Source organism: Nerophis lumbriciformis, linkage group LG01, assembly GCF_033978685.3.
Source record: "Nerophis lumbriciformis linkage group LG01, RoL_Nlum_v2.1, whole genome shotgun sequence".
Lineage (NCBI taxonomy): Eukaryota > Metazoa > Chordata > Actinopteri > Syngnathiformes > Syngnathidae > Nerophis > Nerophis lumbriciformis.
In genome coordinates, this window is record NC_084548.2 from 74,802,642 (window position 1) to 74,823,856 (window position 21,215).

At 33.0% G+C, this 21,215-nt stretch overlaps 1 protein-coding gene across 1 annotated transcript in view; it reads right to left on the reverse strand.

Annotated features, from left to right (window-relative positions):
- Positions 1-811: 811 nt before the first annotated feature.
- Positions 812-21,215, reverse strand: part of tcea2 (transcription elongation factor A (SII), 2) — a 58,539-nt gene continuing 38,135 nt past the window's right edge. Inside the window, exons 8-11 of the mRNA XM_072914691.1 lie at positions 19,469-19,618; positions 14,359-14,505; positions 6,948-7,019; positions 812-1,038 (exon numbers count right to left, since the gene is read on the reverse strand). Coding sequence (XP_072770792.1) covers positions 1,030-1,038; positions 6,948-7,019; positions 14,359-14,505; positions 19,469-19,618 — 378 coding nt within the window. The 3' untranslated portion in view covers positions 812-1,029. The remainder of the gene's footprint in view (positions 1,039-6,947; positions 7,020-14,358; positions 14,506-19,468; positions 19,619-21,215) is intronic.

Below are 21,215 nucleotides of genomic sequence, written 5' to 3' on the forward strand. Positions count from 1 at the left end.
TAATAGTTGTGGTACTAATAAATAGTACACATAAATAGTAGTGGTGCTAATAAATTATAGTACGGTAGTACACAAATAGTTGTGGTACTAATAAATAGCAATAGTACACATCGTTGTGGTACTAATAGAAATAGTCACATAAATAGTAGTACTACACGTAAATAGTAATACACATACATAGTAGTAGTTATAAATAGTACTAATAAATAGTAGTAGTATTTATAAGTAGTAGTAGCAGTACTAATAGTGGTAGTACTAATAAATGGTACACAAATAGTAGTACACATGGTAGTACACAAATAGTAGTAAACAAATAGTTGTGGTACTAATAAATAGTACACATAAATAGTAGTGCACATTAATAGTTGTGGTACTAATAAATAGTACACATAAATAGTAGTACACATTAATAGTTGTGGTACTAATAAATAGTACACATAAATAGTAGTACACATTAATAGTTGTGGTACTAATAAATAGTACACATAAATAGTAGTGGTGCTTATAAATAATAGTACGGTAGTACACAAATAGTTGTGGTACTAATAAATAGTAATAGTACACAAATAGTAGTACATGTTAATAGATGTAGTACTAATAGTACACATAAATAGTAGTGGTGCTAATAAATAGTACGGTAGTACACAAACAGTTGTGGTACTAATAAATAGTAAACAAATAGTAGTACCCATTAATAGTTGTAGTACTAATAGTACACATAAATAGTAGTGGTGCTAATAAATAGTAGTGGTGCTAATAAATAGTATGTGCAACTTAAAAGGCATCAGAAGAAAAGCAAAAGTGATTTTTAATCTCTACTGGAGAAAATGTTTTTATTTATATTTACATCAAATAATTGACTACAACTGAATATCCCACGTCCTCAACAAATACCTTCTTGTTTGTTTACTTGTGACACAAACACATTTCTACTTCCATATATTTGGAGAACGCTTACAAAATAAAGCAATCAAAGCAAAACTGGCCTTTTTAGTTTGACTTCACAGCAGGAGAATAAAAGTTGGATCCTCAGCAGAACTGGAAGACAAATGCAAGATTAGAATTCATCTTTTAAAATACAATTAAAACATGACATATGTATTGTTAAATAATTGTATGTCATTGTGAGTATAATCATGTATGATGTACAGTGAGTATAATCATGTATGATATACAGTGAGTATAATCATGTATGATGTACAGTGAGTATAATCATGTATGATGTACAGTGAGTATAATCATGTATGATATACAGCATGGCAGTAAAAGGTTAGTCTATGCTGCCATCTAGTGGCGAGAGCTGGCAAGTGACGCTACACATTTTTGGTTTTCTTTTAGTCTGAAATATAAACTACTTTTTTCTGACATGTAAAAGTCGTAAAATTACATTAGTGATAAATATTGAAACCAAATTATTTTTTGTGTATATACACACACACACACACACACACACACACACGTTTAAGATTGTAAATATACACAATATATTAAGATAAACATTGTATGTAACAATATATTCTGTATTTTTTACAGTCTCTTTTTTTCATGAACGTGACACTTTAAAAATTATTAAAAATAAAAAATCTCAACTAATACTACTATTTTGTTATTACAAATTTTTGGGGGGATTTAAAAAAATATGTTTGTAAAAAATATTTGTACATTTCCCCCATATTTAAAAAAAAAAAAAAAAAATTAGCATGACTCAATACAGTAGGATAAACATTGTAATAATATGTTATTATCAATTGTCTTCATGTATGATTTATCTTTTGACATGATACATATTTTAAATTGAGTTTTTTTATACTTTATTTTGATTGAAAAAATACATAAAATCAGTTCTACTACTACTATTTTGTTATTACAAATTTTTGGGGGGATTTAAAAAAATATGTTTGTAAAAAATATTTGTACATTTCCCCCATATTTAAAAAAAAAAAAAAAAATTAGCATGACTCAATACAGTAGGATAAACATTGTAATAATATGTTATTATCAATTGTCTTAATGTATGATTTATCTTTTGACATGATACATATTTTAAATTGAGTTTTTTTATACTTTATTTTGATTGAAAAAATACATAAAATCAGTTCTACTACTACCATTTTGTTATTACAAATTTTTGGGGGATTTAAAAAAATATGTTTGTAAAAATTATTTGTACATTTCCCTCATATTTAAAAAAAATAAATAAATTAGCATGACTCAATACAGTAGGATAAACATTGTAATATGTTATTATGAATTGTCTTAATGTATGATTTATCTTTTGACATGATACATATTTTAAATTGAGTTTTTTATACTTTATTTTGATTGAAAAAATACATAAAATCAGTTCTACTACTACTATTTTGTTATTACAAATTTTTGGGGGATTTAAAAAAATATGTTTGTAAAAAATATTTGTACATTTCCCCCATATTTAAAAAAAATAAATAAATTAGCATGACTCAATACAGTAGGATAAACATTGTAATAATATGTTATTATCAATTGTCTTAATGTATGATTTATCTTTTGACATGATACATATTTTAAATTGAGTTTTTTATACTTTATTTTGATTGAAAAAATACATAAAATCAGTTCTACTACTACTATTTTGTTATTACAAATTTTTGGGGGATTTAAACAAATATGTTTGTAAAAAATATTTGTACATTTCCCCCATATTTAAAAAATAAAAAATAAATTAGCATGACTCAATACAGTAGGATAAACATTGTAATAATATGTTATCATCAATTGTCTTAATGTATGATTTATCTTTTGACATGATACATATTTTAAATTGAGTTTTTTTATACTTTATTTTGATTGAAAAAATACATAAAATCAGTTCTACTACTACTATTTTGTTATTACAAATTTTTGGGGGGTTTGTAAAAAATTTTTACATTTCCCTAATATTTAAAAAAAATAAATAAATTAGCATGACTCAATACAGTAGGATAAACATTGTAAAAAAATGTTATTATCAATTGTCTTCATGTATGATTTATCTTTTGACATGATACATATTTTAAATTTAGTTTTTTTTATACTTTATTTTGATTGAAAAAATACATAAAATCAGTTCTACTACTACTATTTTGTTATTACAAATTTTGGGGGGATTTAAAAAAAATATGTTTGTAAAAAATATTTGTACGTTTCCCCCATATTTAAAAAATTCAAATAAATTAGCATGACTCAATACAGTAGGATAAACATTGTAATAATATGTTATTATGAATTGTCTTAATGTATGATTTATCTTTTGACATGATACATATTTTAAATTGAGTTTTTTATACTTTATTTTGATTGAAAAAATACATAAAATCAGTTCTACTACTACTATTTTGTTATTACAAATTTTTGGGGGATTTAAAAAAATATGTTTGTAAAAAATATTTGTACATTTCCCCCATATTTAAAAAATAAAAATAAATTAGCATGACTCAAAACAGTAGGATAAACATTGTAATAATATGTTATTATCAATTGTCTTAATGTATGATTTATCTTTTGACATGATACATATTTTAAATTGAGTTTTTTATACTTTATTTTGATTGAAAAAATACATAAAATCAGTTCTACTACTACTATTTTGTTATTACAAATTTTTGGGGGATTTAAAAAAATATGTTTGTAAAAAATATTTGTACATTTCCCCCATATTTAAAAAAAAAATAAAAATTAGCATGACTCAATACAGTAGGATAAACATTGTAATAATATGTTATTATGAATTGTCTTAATGTATGATTTATCTTTTGACATGATACATATTTTAAATTGAGTTTTTTATACTTTATTTTGATTGAAAAAATACATAAAATCAGTTCTACTACTACTATTTTGTTATTACAAATTTTTGGGGGATTTAAAAAAAATATGTTTGTAAAAAATATTTGTACATTTCCCCCATATTTAAAAAAAAAAAAAAATTAGCATGACTCAATACAGTAGGATAAACATTGTAATAATATGTTATTATCAATTGTCTTAATGTATGATTTATCTTTTGACATGATACATATTTTAAATTGAGTTTTTTTATACTTTATTTTGATTGGAAAAATACATAAAATCAGTTCTACTACTACTATTTTGTTATTACAAATTTTGGGGGGATTTAAAAAAATATGTTTGTAAAAAATATTTGTACATTTCCCCCATATTTAAAAAAGTAAATAAATTAGCATGACTCAATACAGTAGGATAAACATTGTAATAATATGTTATTATCAATTGTCTTCATGTATGATTTATCTTTTGACATGATACATATTTTAAATTGAGTTTTTTTTATACTTTATTTTGATTGAAAAAATACATAAAATCAGTTCTACTACTACTATTTTGTTATTACAAATTTTTGGGGGATTTCAAAAAATATGTTTGTAAAAATTTGTACATTTCCCCCATATTTAAAAAAATAAATAAATTAGCATGACTCAATACAGTAGGATAAACATTGTAATATGTTATTATCAATTGTCTTAATGTATGATTTATCTTTTGACATGATACATATTTTAAATTGAGTTTTTTTATACTTTATTTTGATTGAAAAAATACATAAAATCAGTTCTACTACTACTATTTTGTTATTACAAATTTTTGGGGGATTTAAAAAAATATGTTTGTAAAAAATATTTGTACATTTCCCCCATATTTAAAAAAAAATAAAAAAATTAGCATGACTCAATACAGTAGGATAAACATTGTAATAATATGTTATTATCAATTGTCTTCATGTATGATTTATCTTTTGACATGATACATATTTAAAATTGAGTTTTTTTATACTTTTTTTTGATTGAAAAAATACATAAAATCAGTTCTACTACTACTATTTTGTTATTACAAATTTTTTGGGGATTTAAAAAAAATATGTTTGTAAAAAATATTTGTACATTTCCCCCATATTTAAAAAAAATAAATAAATTAGCATGACTCAATACAGTAGGATAAACATTGTAATAATTTTGTTATTATGAATTGTCTTAATGTATGATTTATCTTTTGACATGATACATATTTTAAATTGAGTTTTTTTATACTTTATTTTGATTGAAAAAATACATAAAATCAGTTCTACTACTACTATTTTGTTATTACAAATTTTGGGGGGATTTAAACAAATATGTTTGTAAAACATATATGTACATTTCCCCCATATTTAAAAAATAAAAAATAAATTAGCATGACTCAATACAGTAGGATAAACATTGTAATAATATGTTATCATCAATTGTCTTAATGTATGATTTATCTTTTGACATGATACATATTTTAAATTGAGTTTTTTTATACTTTATTTTGATTGAAAAAATACATAAAATCAGTTCTACTACTACTATTTTGTTATTACAAATTTTTGGGGGATTTAAAAAAATATGTTTGTAAAAATTATTTGTACATTTCCCTCATATTTAAAAAAATAAATAAATTAGCATGACTCAATACAGTAGGATAAACATTGTAATAATATGTTATTATCAATTGTCTTCATGTATGATTTATCTTTTGACATGATACATATTTTAAATTGAGTTTTTTTATACTTTATTTTGATTGAAAAAATACATAAAATCAGTTCTACTGCTACTATTTTGTTATTACAAATTTTGGGGGGATTTAAAAAAAATATGTTCGTAAAAAATATTTGTACATTTCCCCCATATTTAAAAAAAATTTAAAAAAAATTAGCATGACTCAATACAGTAGGATAAACATTGTAATAATATGTTATTATCAATTGTCTTCATGTATGATTTATCTTTTGACATGATACATATTTTAAATTGAGTTTTTTATACTTTATTTTGATTGAAAAAATACATAAAATCAGTTCTACTACTACTATTTTGTTATTACAAATTTTGGGGGGATTTAAAAAAATATGTTTGTAAAAATTATTTGTACATTTCCCTCATATTTAAAAAAATAAATTAGCATGACTCAATACAGTAGGATAAACATTGTAATAATATGTTATTATCAATTGTCTTCATGTATGATTTATCTTTTGACATGATACATATTTTAAATTGAGTTTTTTTATACTTTATTTTGATTGAAAAAATACATAAAATCAGTTCTACTACTACCATTTTGTTATTACAAATTTTTGGGGGATTTAAAAAAATATGTTTGTAAAAATGTGTACATTTCCCCCATATTTAAAAAAGTAAATAAATTAGCATGACTCAATACAGTAGGATAAACATTGTAATAATATGTTATTATCAATTGTCTTCATGTATGATTTATCTTTTGACATGATACTTATTTTAAATTGAGTTTTTTTATACTTTATTTTGATTGAAAAAATACATAAAATCAGTTCTACTACTACTATTTTGTTATTACAAATTTTTGGGGATTTAAAAAAAATATGTTTGTAAAAATTTGTACATTTCCCTCATATTTAAAAAAATAAATAAATTAGCATGACTCAATACAGTAGGATAAACATTGTAATATGTTATTATCAATTGTCTTAATGTATGATTTATCTTTTGACATGATACATATTTTAAATTGAGTTTTTTATACTTTATTTTGATTGAAAAAAATACATAAAATCAGTTCATAGAAACATTTATAATGTAGTTTTTCATAAATATATTTTTTGTACTACAAATGTATATTTGTGAAACATTGACGTAATGTAGAATACAACAATATATTGATTGACAGTATTTGAAACATTGACATAATGCATTGAAGTGATAGCTGTACTTTTACAAGATGACTAATAAGTCATAAGTCTGGGGTAAGTTTTTCCTTGCCCTTATGTGGGCTCTGAACCGAGGATGTGGTTGTGGCTTGTGCAGCCCTTTGAGACACTTGTGATTTAGGGCTATATCAATAAACATTGATTGATTGATTGATTGATTGAAGTCCATACACAAGTCACACACACACACACACGTGCTTACCTTCCAGCGTTGTCCGCAGTCGTTACACAACACGTATGTGGTCATTGGCTCGTCTGCACTGCGAGTTTGCACCTTGGAAACACAAACAGACAACGTTGCTGCACTTAAGTCTTTTCTATCTCTACTGGGGAGTGAAAGACACCAAGTGAGACCTCTTGTCGAGGATCTTTGTTTCTGTGGGTAATAAAAGGTAAGACCATTTAGTAGGGGTGTAACTGTACACAAACATTTGGGTTCGGTACGTACCTCGGTTTAGAGGTCACGGTTCGGTTCATTTTCGGTACAGTAACAGTGTTTCCCACACATTCATTTATTTGTGGCGGCCCGCCACGAAAGAATTACGTCCGCCACAAATGGATTTTTCGGCTTTTGACTCGCTCGACCGCTCATAAAAGCAATGGGACTCTGTCTGTGAATGTTGCTTGTAGTTACAACTCCGGTGCAGTAGGTGGCGGTAGCCTACTATGCATTGTAACTCCGCCAATATCATTTAATTCACCTGGTGGGCCAGAAGAAGAAGAAGACGAAGACGAAGAAGACGGCGGAGTAAAAGAACGGACCGACCGGATCAAAATATGAGGGTAATATAGGTAGATAGGTTATAGCTGCGTCGCTCGCGGCTCGTCATATATTTAACGTTAATCCGCGATTTCACCGAGCGTTTCACTCACGGTGAGCAACCTGACGCTGCTTCATTAACAACGCCGCTGTTTGACTCGGTCACCTGTTTTCATACCGACGAGCTAACGTGTCCAGGTTATAACCCTGTTGTCAATAAACACACGTGTACTGAAGCTAAAATGTCCACTGTCCACTGCAGCATGTGAATGCAATGAAAAGAATAAAATCTGAGCCAAGCAGCTGTTAAAATGTTGTCCAGGTTAATGTTTTGGCCATTCATTTCAAGATTTCAACTGTGATCGGGCTTTAAGCAGGTGGCTGACCTGTTCAGATGAGTGTAACTCAGGGGTGCTCACACTTTTTCTGCAGGCGAGCTACTTTTCAATTGATCAAGTCGTGGGGATCTACCTCATTCATATATATCATTTATATTTACTTATTTATGAAATATATGTTTTTGTTAACAAGTTAAAGGTGTTTAATGATAATACAAGCATGTTTAACATATAGTTAATATTGTTAATAAATTAAAGGTGTTTAATGATAATACAAGTATGTTTAATACATATATTTAATATTGTTAACAAGTTAAAGGTGTTTAATGACAATACAAGCATGTTTAATACATATAGTTAATAAGTTAAAGGTGTTTAAAGATAATACAAGCATGTTTAACACATATTGTTAATAAATTAAATGTGTTTAATGACAATACAAGCATGTTTAACACATATAGTTAATATTGTTAACAAGTTAAAGGTGTTTAAAGATAATACAAGCATGTTTAACACATATAGTTAATATTGTTAACAAGTTAAAGGTGTTTAATGATAATGCAAGCATGTTTAACACATATAGTTAATATTGTTAATAAATTAAAGGTGTTTAATGATAATACAAGTATGTTTAATACATATATTTAATATTGTTAACAAGTTAAAGGTGTTTAATGACAATACAAGCATGTTTAACACATATAGTTAATATTGTTAATAAATTAAAGGTGTTTAATGATAATACAAGCATGTTTAACACATATTGTTAATAAATTAAAGGTGTTTAATGATAATACAAGCATGTTTAATACATATAGTTAATATTGTTAACAAGTTAAAGGTGTTTAAAGATAATACAAGCATGTTTAACACATATAGTTAATATTGTTAACAAGTTAAAGGTGTTTAAAGATAATACAAGCATGTTTAACACATATAGTTAATATTGTTAACAAGTTAAAGGTGTTTAAAGATAATACAAGCATGTTTAACACATATTGTTAACAAGTTAAAGGTGTTTAATGACAATACAAGCATGTTTAACACATATAGTTAATATTGTTAACAAGTTAAAGGTGTTTAAAGATAATACAAGCATGTTTAACACATATAGATTCCTTTCTTTCATGAAGACAAGAATATAAGTTGGTGTATTACCTGATTGTGATGACTTGCATTGATTGGAATCAGACAGTGGTGCTGATAACGTCCGCATTTTCGAATGGAGGAGAAAAAAAGTCCTCCTTTCTGTCCAATACCACATGAAAGTGGTTGGTTTTTGGCATCTTATTTGTCCAGCTTCCGTACTCCTTTGTATACACTTTACAAGAAATACATTGTCGGCAAACTCCGTAGCTTGCTAGCTTGTGCACGCCAACTTTTTGAGACTCTTATTTTGTTAGCGCAACTGCGCAGTCGGTCTTTGGAGTTTTGACGACAGGTACGGCGCCAGAGTCTGTTGAAATAAAGTGTTTCTCGCCTTCCTGTCGGTAATTTTAATGAGCTAAATATGTGCATAAAGTGTTGTACTTATATTCCAACTCCGCGTTCTTCTTGGTCATCGCCGCTGCCGCCGTCACCCCCCGCCCCCCGACCACACCACCACAAATAGATGCCTGTTCTGTGGGAAACACTGAGTAAGAAAACAACAAAATATACATTTTTGGGTTATTTATTTACCAAATTTGCAAAATCTTCCACCAAAAATATTTTTCTTAGTGTAATATTTACGGGAACCTTGGATAGGTCAATAATTCATAATAACATTGATTTTGATTCAATATTATGTTTTGAGCAATGACAGAAAAAAACCCAGCTTTGTTTTATTAGTCAACATTGCAACTTTTTCTAAATGACATTTAAGCTTTTTTACTTCACTTTTGTTATGTTTTTGTTTATTTGAATAGTATTTTTAGAATGTGCCGTGGGCCTTTAAAACATTAGCTGTGGGCCGCAAATGGCCTCCGGGGCACACTTTTGACACCCCTGCTATACATAATAACAAATTAAATGGATAAAAAGCAGTTTATCATAACTCTCTCTCTCTCTCTGTCTCTGCCCCTCCCTCACCAATGCTGCTGCTTGTTTTGTTTTTAACCCCTTCTTAACCCTGAACGTACATTGAAAATACACGCAACCCTAACTCAAAATGCCGGACATTTGAGGCATTTAAGTAACTCCGCAAAAGAGGACATGTCCGGTGAAAAGAGGACGTATGGTCAGTCTATCCTAGCCCGTTAGCTGCTAGCACGCCGTGTGTTGTGCCTCGGTGTGCATTGTTTACACAACGGCCGTTACGCTACTTACATACCTGCCAACTTTTGAAATCAGAAAAACCTAGTAGCCAGGGTCCAGGGGCCACAGGCCCTGGTAGGTCCAGGACAAAGTCCTGGTGGGTGGTTCAGGCCGACGCAAAATGATTGATTGCATTCAGACAGGTTAAAATGTTGCTAAAACCATCACTTTTCTATCAGTCACAGTGACTTTTCAAAACAAAAATATTACAGCAAAAATCATATGGGTTGATTGACATGTTTATTCTGTAAGCTAACTTCAATAGTTTGAGATTATTTTGACAGTTAATGCCAGTTATCCTGTCAACCTTTCACAAGACTTCAATTTGTTCATTGAAAGTATAAACACTTTTTACAGTAAACAAATGGTAAAACAGTACTAAACAATTCCATTAAAAAAAAAATTGGTGTTATTAACTTTCTGTCCAAGCTTGTATAATCTACTGCCTTGTTCAATTGTAAAAAATATTCTGTGCCTAAAATTCACATTTCTATCACAATTATCATACTGTAAACATGGTAAGCTCACTTCATTAAAATTAATAGTCCTGTCAATAGCATGGAATTACAATTCAAATGTAGTTTTTTTGTAAGCCTTTCAAAAGAATTCAAAATATGAAAAATTCATGAAAATTAATTGAAGCCATCAGACACTTGAAAAGTGGCACATCACATCTCTAATGTAATCATTTGAACTTTTCAACAGAAATAGCACTGCAAAAATATTAAGGACATACTTCTGTATTTTGGTAGTTATGCTGTCAACATTTAACAAGATTTCTTCAACTTGGACTTGAAAGCATAAATAGTATAAACACTTTTAACAGTATAACAGTACTAAACAATTCCAATAGATAACATTGGTGTCATTACCTTTTTGTGGCTAAAATCCGAAAAACGTTGAAAGTTTTCCACTTGTATCGCTAGCAACGGCATTAGACTTGTGTTTTTTTGTCCCAACGTGGTCTTTTACATCGCTAATTCCTCCGTGTCCGATCGAAAAATCTTGTCTGCACAAGGTGCAATTCGCGTAGTTTTCACCCTTTTTGGAACGGATAATTATTCCCGGATAGGCTTTTGAATATTCTTCACGGAATGACTGCAGTTTTCTTTTCGGTTTAAGACTCGTTTGCGATTTTTCTCCGGCTGATTCCATGATCGTTCGCTCGTTTGGAAACAATGGCAACTGTATGGCGTCACATTAGTGCCAAAAATCCGCGCGCATATAAAAACTGTTATCGCGCGCTGATTCTCCACTTCGTGCGCGCGCGCGACACCATTTTGCGCGCGCGCGGTTCCTTTCTGTGGTGCGTGCGGTGCGTGCGGTGCGTGCGGCGCCTTTCTGCGCGCTCTCTGTGTACTCCTGGCATCTCTCCTCGTGCTGTCATGTTTCTTTTTAGCACTTTGGGGGCGGGTATGCTTAGACGGCCCCTTCTTTCTGATTGGCTGTGAGCATTTTTCATATGACCAATCATTCTCCAGCGTAGCAACGTTGTAGCCATCTTACTTCAGACATCTAGCCTCAATCATTACATTGATGTCAATGGTACATGTACTAATTAAATTACCATAACTTGCTAGATTTTCGACCAATTTACAAACGGTTTGCCTTGTTACAAATCTTATTACATGTAGATATGACATAGGATGCTGTTGAAATGACCTCTTTCGCTTTAAAAAAAAAAAAGACTTAATTGTGCAACATAGTTGTGTAGGGTCAGTGTTAGTCAGTTCTCTGATTATTTTAAACTGTTTCAGAATACATTATTAAAAGGCTATTTTTAACATTTTAAAAACAAAATTCAAAGATTATTTCATTAATTTTATGGCTGAATCAAAAGAAATTCCATAAATTAGAAAACAAATGTTCAAGAAGAAGTGAAAATATAAAATAATGTTATTGCTGGTGGACCAGTTCTGGCTGAAAGATGTCATTATGGTGTTTGTTGTCTTATTTATTTGGCTCACATTTTGTATTACCCTGTATTGTGTTTATGTGGTATGAAATAACCTTCATCAGCGCGCTACATTTTTTTTATCCACTTCTTCCTCCGTAAATCTTGATACATATTGACGATGACCCGCCCTGCTATACTTCTGATTGGCTCTGAGCATTTTTCACCTGACCAATCAGAAAGGAGGGGCCGTCTAAGCATACCCGCCCCCAAAGTGCCAAAAAGAAACATGACAGCGCGAGGAGAGATGCCAGGAGTACACAGAGAGCGTGCAGAAAGGCACCGCGCGCGCGCTAAAAGGCACCACGCGCGCGCACGAAGTGGAGAATCAGCGCGCGATAACAGTTTTTATGCGCTCGGATTTTTGGCACTAATGTGACGCCATACAACTGGTGCCTCGTGCTTGGCAGCGGTGCTATAAATAGCCTCGCGCATGGCATTCGGAATGGCTCGATAGGAAGTTACGGGAAGCAGTGTCATTGTTGTTACGCGATTTCGTGAATAAAACTTTTAAAAAAAATTTTTTTTTTAATTAATGAAAAACCGTATTTTTTATCACTGCAACCGTAACCCGGAATAGGTTGATGAAAACCGTACTAATTACGGGAAAACCGGAGTAGTTGGCAGGTATGCATTAACTTTAGAATTTGATGCCAGCAACACGTGACAAAGAAGTTGGGAAAGGTGGCAATAAATACTGATAAAGTTGAGGAATGCTCATCAAACACTTACACAGGTGAACATGCTAATTGGGAACAGGTGGGTGCCATGATTGGGTATGAAAGTAGTTTCCATGTCTTTCACAAGAAAGGATGGGGCGAGGTACACCCCTTTGTCCACAACTGCGTGAGCAAATAGTCAAACAGTTTAAGAACAACGTTTCTCAAAGTGCAAATTGCAAGAAATTTCGGGATTTCAACATCTACGCTCCATAATATTATCAAAAGGTTCAGAGAATCTGGAGAAATCACTCCACGTAAGCGGCATGGCCGGAAACCAACATTGAATGACCGTGACCTTCCATCCCTCAGACGGCACTGTATCAAAAAGCGACATCAATCTCTAAAGGATATCACCACATGGGCTCAGGAACACTTCAGAAAACCACTGTCACTAAATACAGTTGGTCGCTACATGTGTAAGTGCAAGTTAAAGCTCTACTATGCAAAGCGAAAGCCATTAATCAACAACACCCAGAAACGCCACCGGCTTCTCTGGAACCCGAGCTCATCTAAGATGGACTCATGCAAAGTGGAAAAGTGTTCTGTGGTCTGACGAGTCCACATTTCAAATTGTTTTTGGAAATATTCGACATCGTGTCACCCGGACCAAAGGGGAAGCGAACCATCCAGACTGTTATCGACGCAAAGTTCAAAAGGCAGCATGTGTGATGGTATGGGGGTGTATTAGTGCCCAAGGCATGGGTAACTTACACATCTGTGAAGGCACCATTAATGCTGAAAGGTACATACAGCTTTTGGAACAACATATGCCGCCATCTAAGCTTCTTCTTTTTCATGGACGCCCCTGCTTATTTCAGCAAGACAATGCCAAGCCACATTCAGCACGTGTTACAACAGCGTGTCTTCGTAAAAAAAAAAAAAAAAGAGTGCAGGTACTTTCCTGGTCCGCCTGCAGTCCAGACCTGTCTCCCATCGAAAATGTGTGGCGCATTATGAAGCGTAAAATCCGACAGCGGAGACCCCGGACTGTTGAACGACTAAAGCATAAATAAAACAAGAATGGGAAAGAATTCCACTTTCAAAGCTTCAACAATTAGTTTCCTCACTTCCCAATCGTTTATTGAGTGTTGTTAAAAGGAAAGGCCATGTAACACAGTGGTGAATATGCCCTTTCCCAACTACTTTGGCACGTGTTGCAGCCATGAAATTCTAAGTTGATTATTATTTGGAAAAAATCAAATAAAGTTTATGAGTTTGAACATCAAATATTTTGTCTTTGTAGCATATTCAACTGAATATGGCTTGAAAAGGATTTGCAAATCATTGTATTCCGTTTATATTTACATCTAACACCATTTCCCAACTCATATGGCAACAGGGTTTGTAGTAGAAATGGCACAAATTGTTCTTCCTGATCTCTTTACAGACATTTCCTGAAAGTTTCATACAAAATTGCCTATAAAAGTATATTTTGCTAGCTCACTGACAAGGTAATAATACAAGTATAGTGTGTGTGTGTGTGTGTGTGTGTGTGTGTGTGTGTGTGTGTGTGTGTGTGTGTGTGTGTGTGTGTGTGTGTGTACCTGTGTGTACGTGCAGCTCTTGCCTTTACACTTTTTGCACACAAACATGTCTGTCTCTGTCCCGCCCACTCTGGACAGTTGATGCTCACGAATGGACTCTTTGGTCAAAGTTTCTCTCATCTGCTTCATCTCAGCACTCGCCATCGCCTACACACACACACACACACACACACAGACACACACACACACACACACAGAGTCATGATCAAAAGTGTCCCGTATTTTCCGCACCATAAAGCGCACCTAAAAACCTCAAATTTTCTCAAAAGCTGACAGTGCACCTTATAATCCGGTGCGTCTTATATATAAACAAAGTTTTAAAATAGGCAGTTCATTGAAGGTGCGCCTTATAATGCGGTGCGCCTTATATATGAACAAAGTTTTAAAATAGGCCATTCATTGAAGGTTTGCCTTATATATGAACAAAGTTTTAAAATAGGCCATTCATTGAAGGTTCACCTTATATAGAAAAAAGTTTAAAATAGGCCATTCATTGAAGGTGCGCCTTATAATGCGGTGCATCTTATAATGCGGTGCGCCTTATATATGAACAAAGTTTAAAATAGGCCATTCATTGAAGGTGCGCCTTACAGTGCGGTGCGCCTTATTTATGAACAAAGTTTTAAAATAGGCCATTCATTGAAGGTGCGCCTTACAGTGCGGGCGCCTTATTTATGAACAAAGTTTTAAAATAGGCCATTCATTGAAGGTTCACCTTATATAGAAAAAAGTTTTAAAATAGACCATTCATTGAAGGTGCGCCTTACAGTGCGGTGCGCCTTATTTATGAAAAAAGTTTTAAAATAGGCCATTCATTGAAGGTGCACCTTATAATGTGGCGCGCCTTATATATGAACAGTTTTAAAATAGGCCATTCATTGAAGGTTCGCCTTATGATGCGGTGCGCTTTATAATGCGGTGCGCCTTTTATATGAACAAAGTTTTGAAATAGGCCGTTCATTGAAGGTGCGCCTTATCTATGAACAAAGTTTTAAAATAGGCCGTTCATTGAAGGTGCGCCTTATGATGCGGTGCGCCTTATATATGAACAAAGTTTTAAAATAGGCCATTCATTGAAGGTGCGCCTTATAATGCGGTGCGCCTTATATATGAACGTTTTGAAATAGGCCGTTCATTGAAGGTGCGCCTTATAATGCGGTGCGCCTTATATATGAACAAAGTTTTAAAATAGGCCATTCATTGAAGGTGCGCCTTATGATGCGGTGCGCCTTATAATGCGGTGTGCCTTATCTATGAACAAAGTTTTGAAATAAGCCGTTCATTGAAGGTGCGCCTTATAATGCGGTGCGCCTGATATATGAACACATTTTTAATATAGGCCATTCATTGAAGGTGCGCCTTATAATGCGGTGCGCCTGATATATAAACACATTTTTAATATAGGCCATTCATTGAAGGTGCGCCTTATATATGAACAAAGTTTTGAAATAGGCCGTTCATTGAAGGTGCGCCTTATGATGCGGTGTGCCTTATGTATGAACAAAGTTTTAAAATAGGCCATTCATTGAAGGTGCGCCTTATAATGCGGTGTGCCTTATATATGAACAAAGTTTTAAAATAGGCCATTCATTGAAGGTGCACCTTATATATGAACACAGTTTTGAAATAGGCCATTCATTGAAGGTGCGCCTTATAATGCGGTGCGCCTGATATATAAACACATTTTTAATATAGGCCATTCATTGAAGGTGCGCCTTATATATGAACAAAGTTTTGAAATAGGCCTTTCATTGAAGGTGCGCCTTATGATGCGGTGTGCCTTATATATGAACAAAGTTTTAAAATAGGCCATTCATTGAAGGTGCGCCTTATAATGCGGTGTGCCTTATATATGAACAAAGTTTTAAAATAGGCCATTCATTGAAGGTGCGCCTTATAATGCGGTGCGCCTGATATATAAACACATTTTTAATATAGGTCATTCATTGAAGGTGCGCCTTATATATGAACAAAGTTTTGAAATAGGCCGTTCATTGAAGGTGCGCCTTATGATGCGGTGCGCCTTATCTATGAACAAAATATTAAAATAGGCCATTCATTGAAGGTGCGCCTTATAATGCGGTGCGCCTGATATATGAACAAAGTTTTGAAATAGGCCATTCATTGAAGGTGCGCCTTATAATGCGGTGCGCCTGATATATGAACAAAGTTTTAAAATAGGCCATTCATTGAAGGTGCGCCTTGTATAGAAAAAAGTTTTAAAATAGGCCATTCATTGAAGGTGCGCCTTACAGTGCGGTGCGCCTTATTTATGAACAAAGTTTTAAAATAGGCCATTCATTGAAGGTGCGCCTTACAGTGCGGTGCGCCTTATTTATGAACAAAGTTTTAAAATAGGCCATTCATTGAAGGTTCACCTTATATAGAAAACAGTTTTAAAATAGGCCATTCATTGAAGGTGCGCCTTACAGTGCGGTGCGCCTTATTTATGAAAAAAGTTTTAAAATAGGCCATTCATTGAAGGTGCACCTTATAATGTGGCGCGCCTTATATATGAACAGTTTTAAAATAGGCCATTCATTGAAGGTGCGCCTTATATATGAGCAAAGTTTTAAAATAGGCCATTCATTGAAGGTGCGTCTTATGATGCGGTGCGCTTTATAATGCGGTGCGCCTTATATATGAACAAAGTTTTGAAATAGGCCGTTCATTGAAGGTGTGCCTTATAATGCGGTGCGCCTTATATATGAACAAAGTTTTGAAATAGGCCGTTCATTGAAGGTGCACCTTATAATGCGGTGCGCCTTATATATGAACAAAGTTTTAAAATAGGCCATTCATTGAAGGTTTGCCTTATATATGAACAAAGTTTTAAAATAGGCCATTCATTGAAGGTGCGCCTTATATATGAACAAAGTTTTAAAATAGGCCATTCATTGAAGGTGCACCTTATAATGCGGTGTGCCTTATATATGAACAAAGTTTTAAAATAGGCCATTCATTGAAGGTGCGCCTTATAATGCGGTGTGCCTTATATATGAACAAAGTTTTAAAATAGGCCATTCATTGAAGGTGCGCCTTATATATGAACAAAGTTTTAAAATAGGCCATTCATTGAAGGTGCGCCTTATAATGTGGTTCATCTTATAATGCGGTGCGTCTTATATATGAACAACGTTTTAAAATAGGCCATTCATTGAAGGTGCGCCTTATATATGAACAAAGTTTTAAAATAGGCCATTCATTGAAGGTGCACCTTATGATGCGGTGCGCCTTATATATGAGCAAAGTTTTAAAATAGGCCATTCATTGAAGGTGCGCCTTGTATAGAAAAAAGTTTTAAAAAAGGCCATTCATTGAAGGTGCGCCTTATAATGCGGTGCGCCTTATCTATGAACAAAGTTTTGAAATAGGCCATTCATTGAAGGTGCGCCTTATGATGCGGTGCGCCTTATAATGCGGTGTGCCTTATATATGAACAAAGTTTTGAAATAGGCCATTCATTGAAGGTGCGCCTTATAATGCGGTGCGCCTGATATATGAACACATTTTTAATATAGGCCATTCATTGAAGGTGCGCCTTATAATGCGGCGCGCCTGATATATGAACAAAGTTTTGAAATAAGCCGTTCATTGAAGGTGCGCCTTATAATGCGGTGCGCCTTATATATGAACGTTTTGAAATAGGCCGTTCATTGAAGGTGCGCCTTACAGTGCGGTGCGCCTTATTTTTGAACAAAGTTTTAAAATAGGCCATTCATTGAAGGTGCGCCTTATGATGCGGTGCGCTTTATAATGCGGTGCGCCTTATATATGAACAAAGTTTTTAAATAGGCCGTTCATTGAAGGTGCGCCTTATAATGCGGTGCACCTTATATATGAACAAAGTTTTAAAATAGGCCATTCATTGAAGGTGCGCCTTATAATGCGGTGCGCCTTATATATGAACAAAGTTTTAAAATAGGCCATTCATTGAAGGTGCGCCTTGTATAGAAAAAAATGTTTTAAAATTGGCCATTCATTGAAGGTGTGCCTTACAGTGCGGTGCACCTTATTTATGAACAAAGTTTTAAAATAGGCCATTCATTGAAGGTGCGCCTTACAGTGCGGTGCGCCTTATTTATGAACCAAGTTTTAAAATACGCCATTCATTGAAGGTGTGCCTTACAGTGCGGTTCGCCTTATTTATGAACACAGTTTTAAAATAGGCCATTCATTGAAGGTTCACCTTATATAGAAAAAAAGTTTTAAAATAGGCCATTCATTGAAGGCGCGCCTTATAATGCGGCGCGCCTTATATATGAACAACGTTTTGAAATAGGCCATTCATTGAAGGTGCTCCTTATAATGTGGCGCGCCTTATATATGAACAAAGTTTTGAAATAGGCCATTCATTGAAGATGCGCCTTATGATGCGGTGCGCCTGATATATGAACAAAGTTTTAAAATAGGCCATTCATTGAAGGTGCGCCTTATAATGCGGTGCGCCTTATATATGAACAAAGTTTTAAAATAGGCCATTCATTGAATGTGCGCCTTATAATAGTGACTAGTATATGATGCAGATTCCAAGCATGTAAAGACTTAGTATAGTTGAAGACTTAGTCATTATAAAAGATGAGTGCACATCATAATGACAGCTACACTTTACATCTAAAACAATGATTTAGGAATGTCCGGTGGGCCAGATTGAAAAGCTCAACGGGCCTTAGATTGCCCAGGTCTGTTCTGGAGGAAAGTTCTGTGGTCAAGCTAAAACCATCAGGCCGGAGGTTGGGTCTTGGGCGCAGTTGGGTGTTCCAACAGGACAATGACATCAAAAGTGGTAAAGGAATGGCTAAATCAGGCTAGAATGAAGGTTTTAGAAAGTCCTGACTTAAAGGTGTGGACAATGCTGAAGAAACAAGTCCATGTCAGAAAAGCAACACATTTAGTGGTCAAGCAGAAGCTTGTGGATGACTACCAAAGGCACCTTATTGCAGGTCAACTTGCCAAGGGACATGGAAGCAAATATTATGTATACTTTTGACTCTCACATTTCCAGTAGAGCCATAATAAATTCAGGGTGTGTATGTGTGAGGTATAAAGGTGAGCAAACAGGTGTGTGTGTGTGTGTGTGTGTGTGAGGTATAAAGGTGAGCAAAGGTACCTCAGAGGTCATGGAGGCGATGCTGTGAGCAGAGATGTTGCCACACAGGACATTACGTCGCAGGTCTGGGTTCTTCTGGTCCTTCAGGTTGGAGATGCGACTCCTCAGACGAGATTTGTATTTTATGTCCGTGGACTTCATCTCCTTGAAGATATGTGAGGAGCATCATCTCACGTCAAGGACACCTCACTTCTTCTTACACTTTCAACTACATCACCACCACTTTCATGAATACTAATACTAGGACACATACTAAAACTAATACTAATACTAATACTACTTGGACACATACTAATACTACTACTAATACTAATACTAGGACACATACTAATACTACTACTAATACTAATACTAGGACACATACTAATACTACTACTAATATTAATACTTGGACACATACTAATACTACTACTAATACTTGGACACATACTACTACTAATACTTGGACACATGCTAATACTAATACTAGGACACATACTAAAACTACTATTAATACTTGGACACATACTAAAACTACTATTAATACTAATACTTGGACACATACTAAAATTACTACTTGGACACATACTAAAATTACTACTAATACTAATACTTGGACACATACTAATACTACTACTAATACTAATACTTGGACACATACTAATACTAATACTAATACTAATACTTGGACAGATACCACTACTACTACTAATACTATTACTTGGACACATACTAAAATTACTACTCATACTATTACTTGGACACATACTAATACTACTACTAATACTAATACTTGGACACATACTAATACTACTACTAATACTAATACTTGGACAGATACCACTACTACTACTAATACTATTACTTGGACACATACTAAAACTACTAATACAAATACTTGGACACATAATAATACTACTACTAATACTAATACTTGGACACATACTAATACTACTACTAATACTAATACTTGGACAAATACTACTACTACTACTACTACTAATACTTGGACACATACTAAAACTACTACTAATACTTGGACACATACTAATACTACTACTAATACTTGGACACATACTAAAACTACTACTAATACTTGGACACATACTAATACTACTACTAATACTTGGACACATACTAATACTACTACTAATACTAATACTTGGACACATACTAAAACTACTACTAATACTTGGACACATACTAATACTACTACTAATACTTGGACACATACTAATACTACTACTAATACTAATACTTGGACACATACTAATACTACTACTAATACTTGGACATACTAAAACTACTCTTAATACTTGGACACATACTAATACTAATACTTGGACACATACTAAAATGACTACTAATACTAATACTTGGACACATACTAAAATGACTACTAATACTATTACTTCAATCAATCAATCAATGTTTATTTATATAGCCCTAAATCACAAGTGTCTCAAAGGGCTGTGGACACATACTAATACTACTACTAATACTAATACTTGGACACATACTAATACTACTACTAATACTAATACTTGGACAGATACCACTACTACTAATACTAATACTTGGACACATACTAATACTACTACTAATACTATTACTTGGACACATACTAAAATTACTACTAATACTTGGACACATAATAATACTACTACTAATACTAATACTTGGACACATACTAATACTAATACTTGGACAAATACTAATACTACTACTACTACTAATACTTGGACACATACTAAAACTACTACTAATA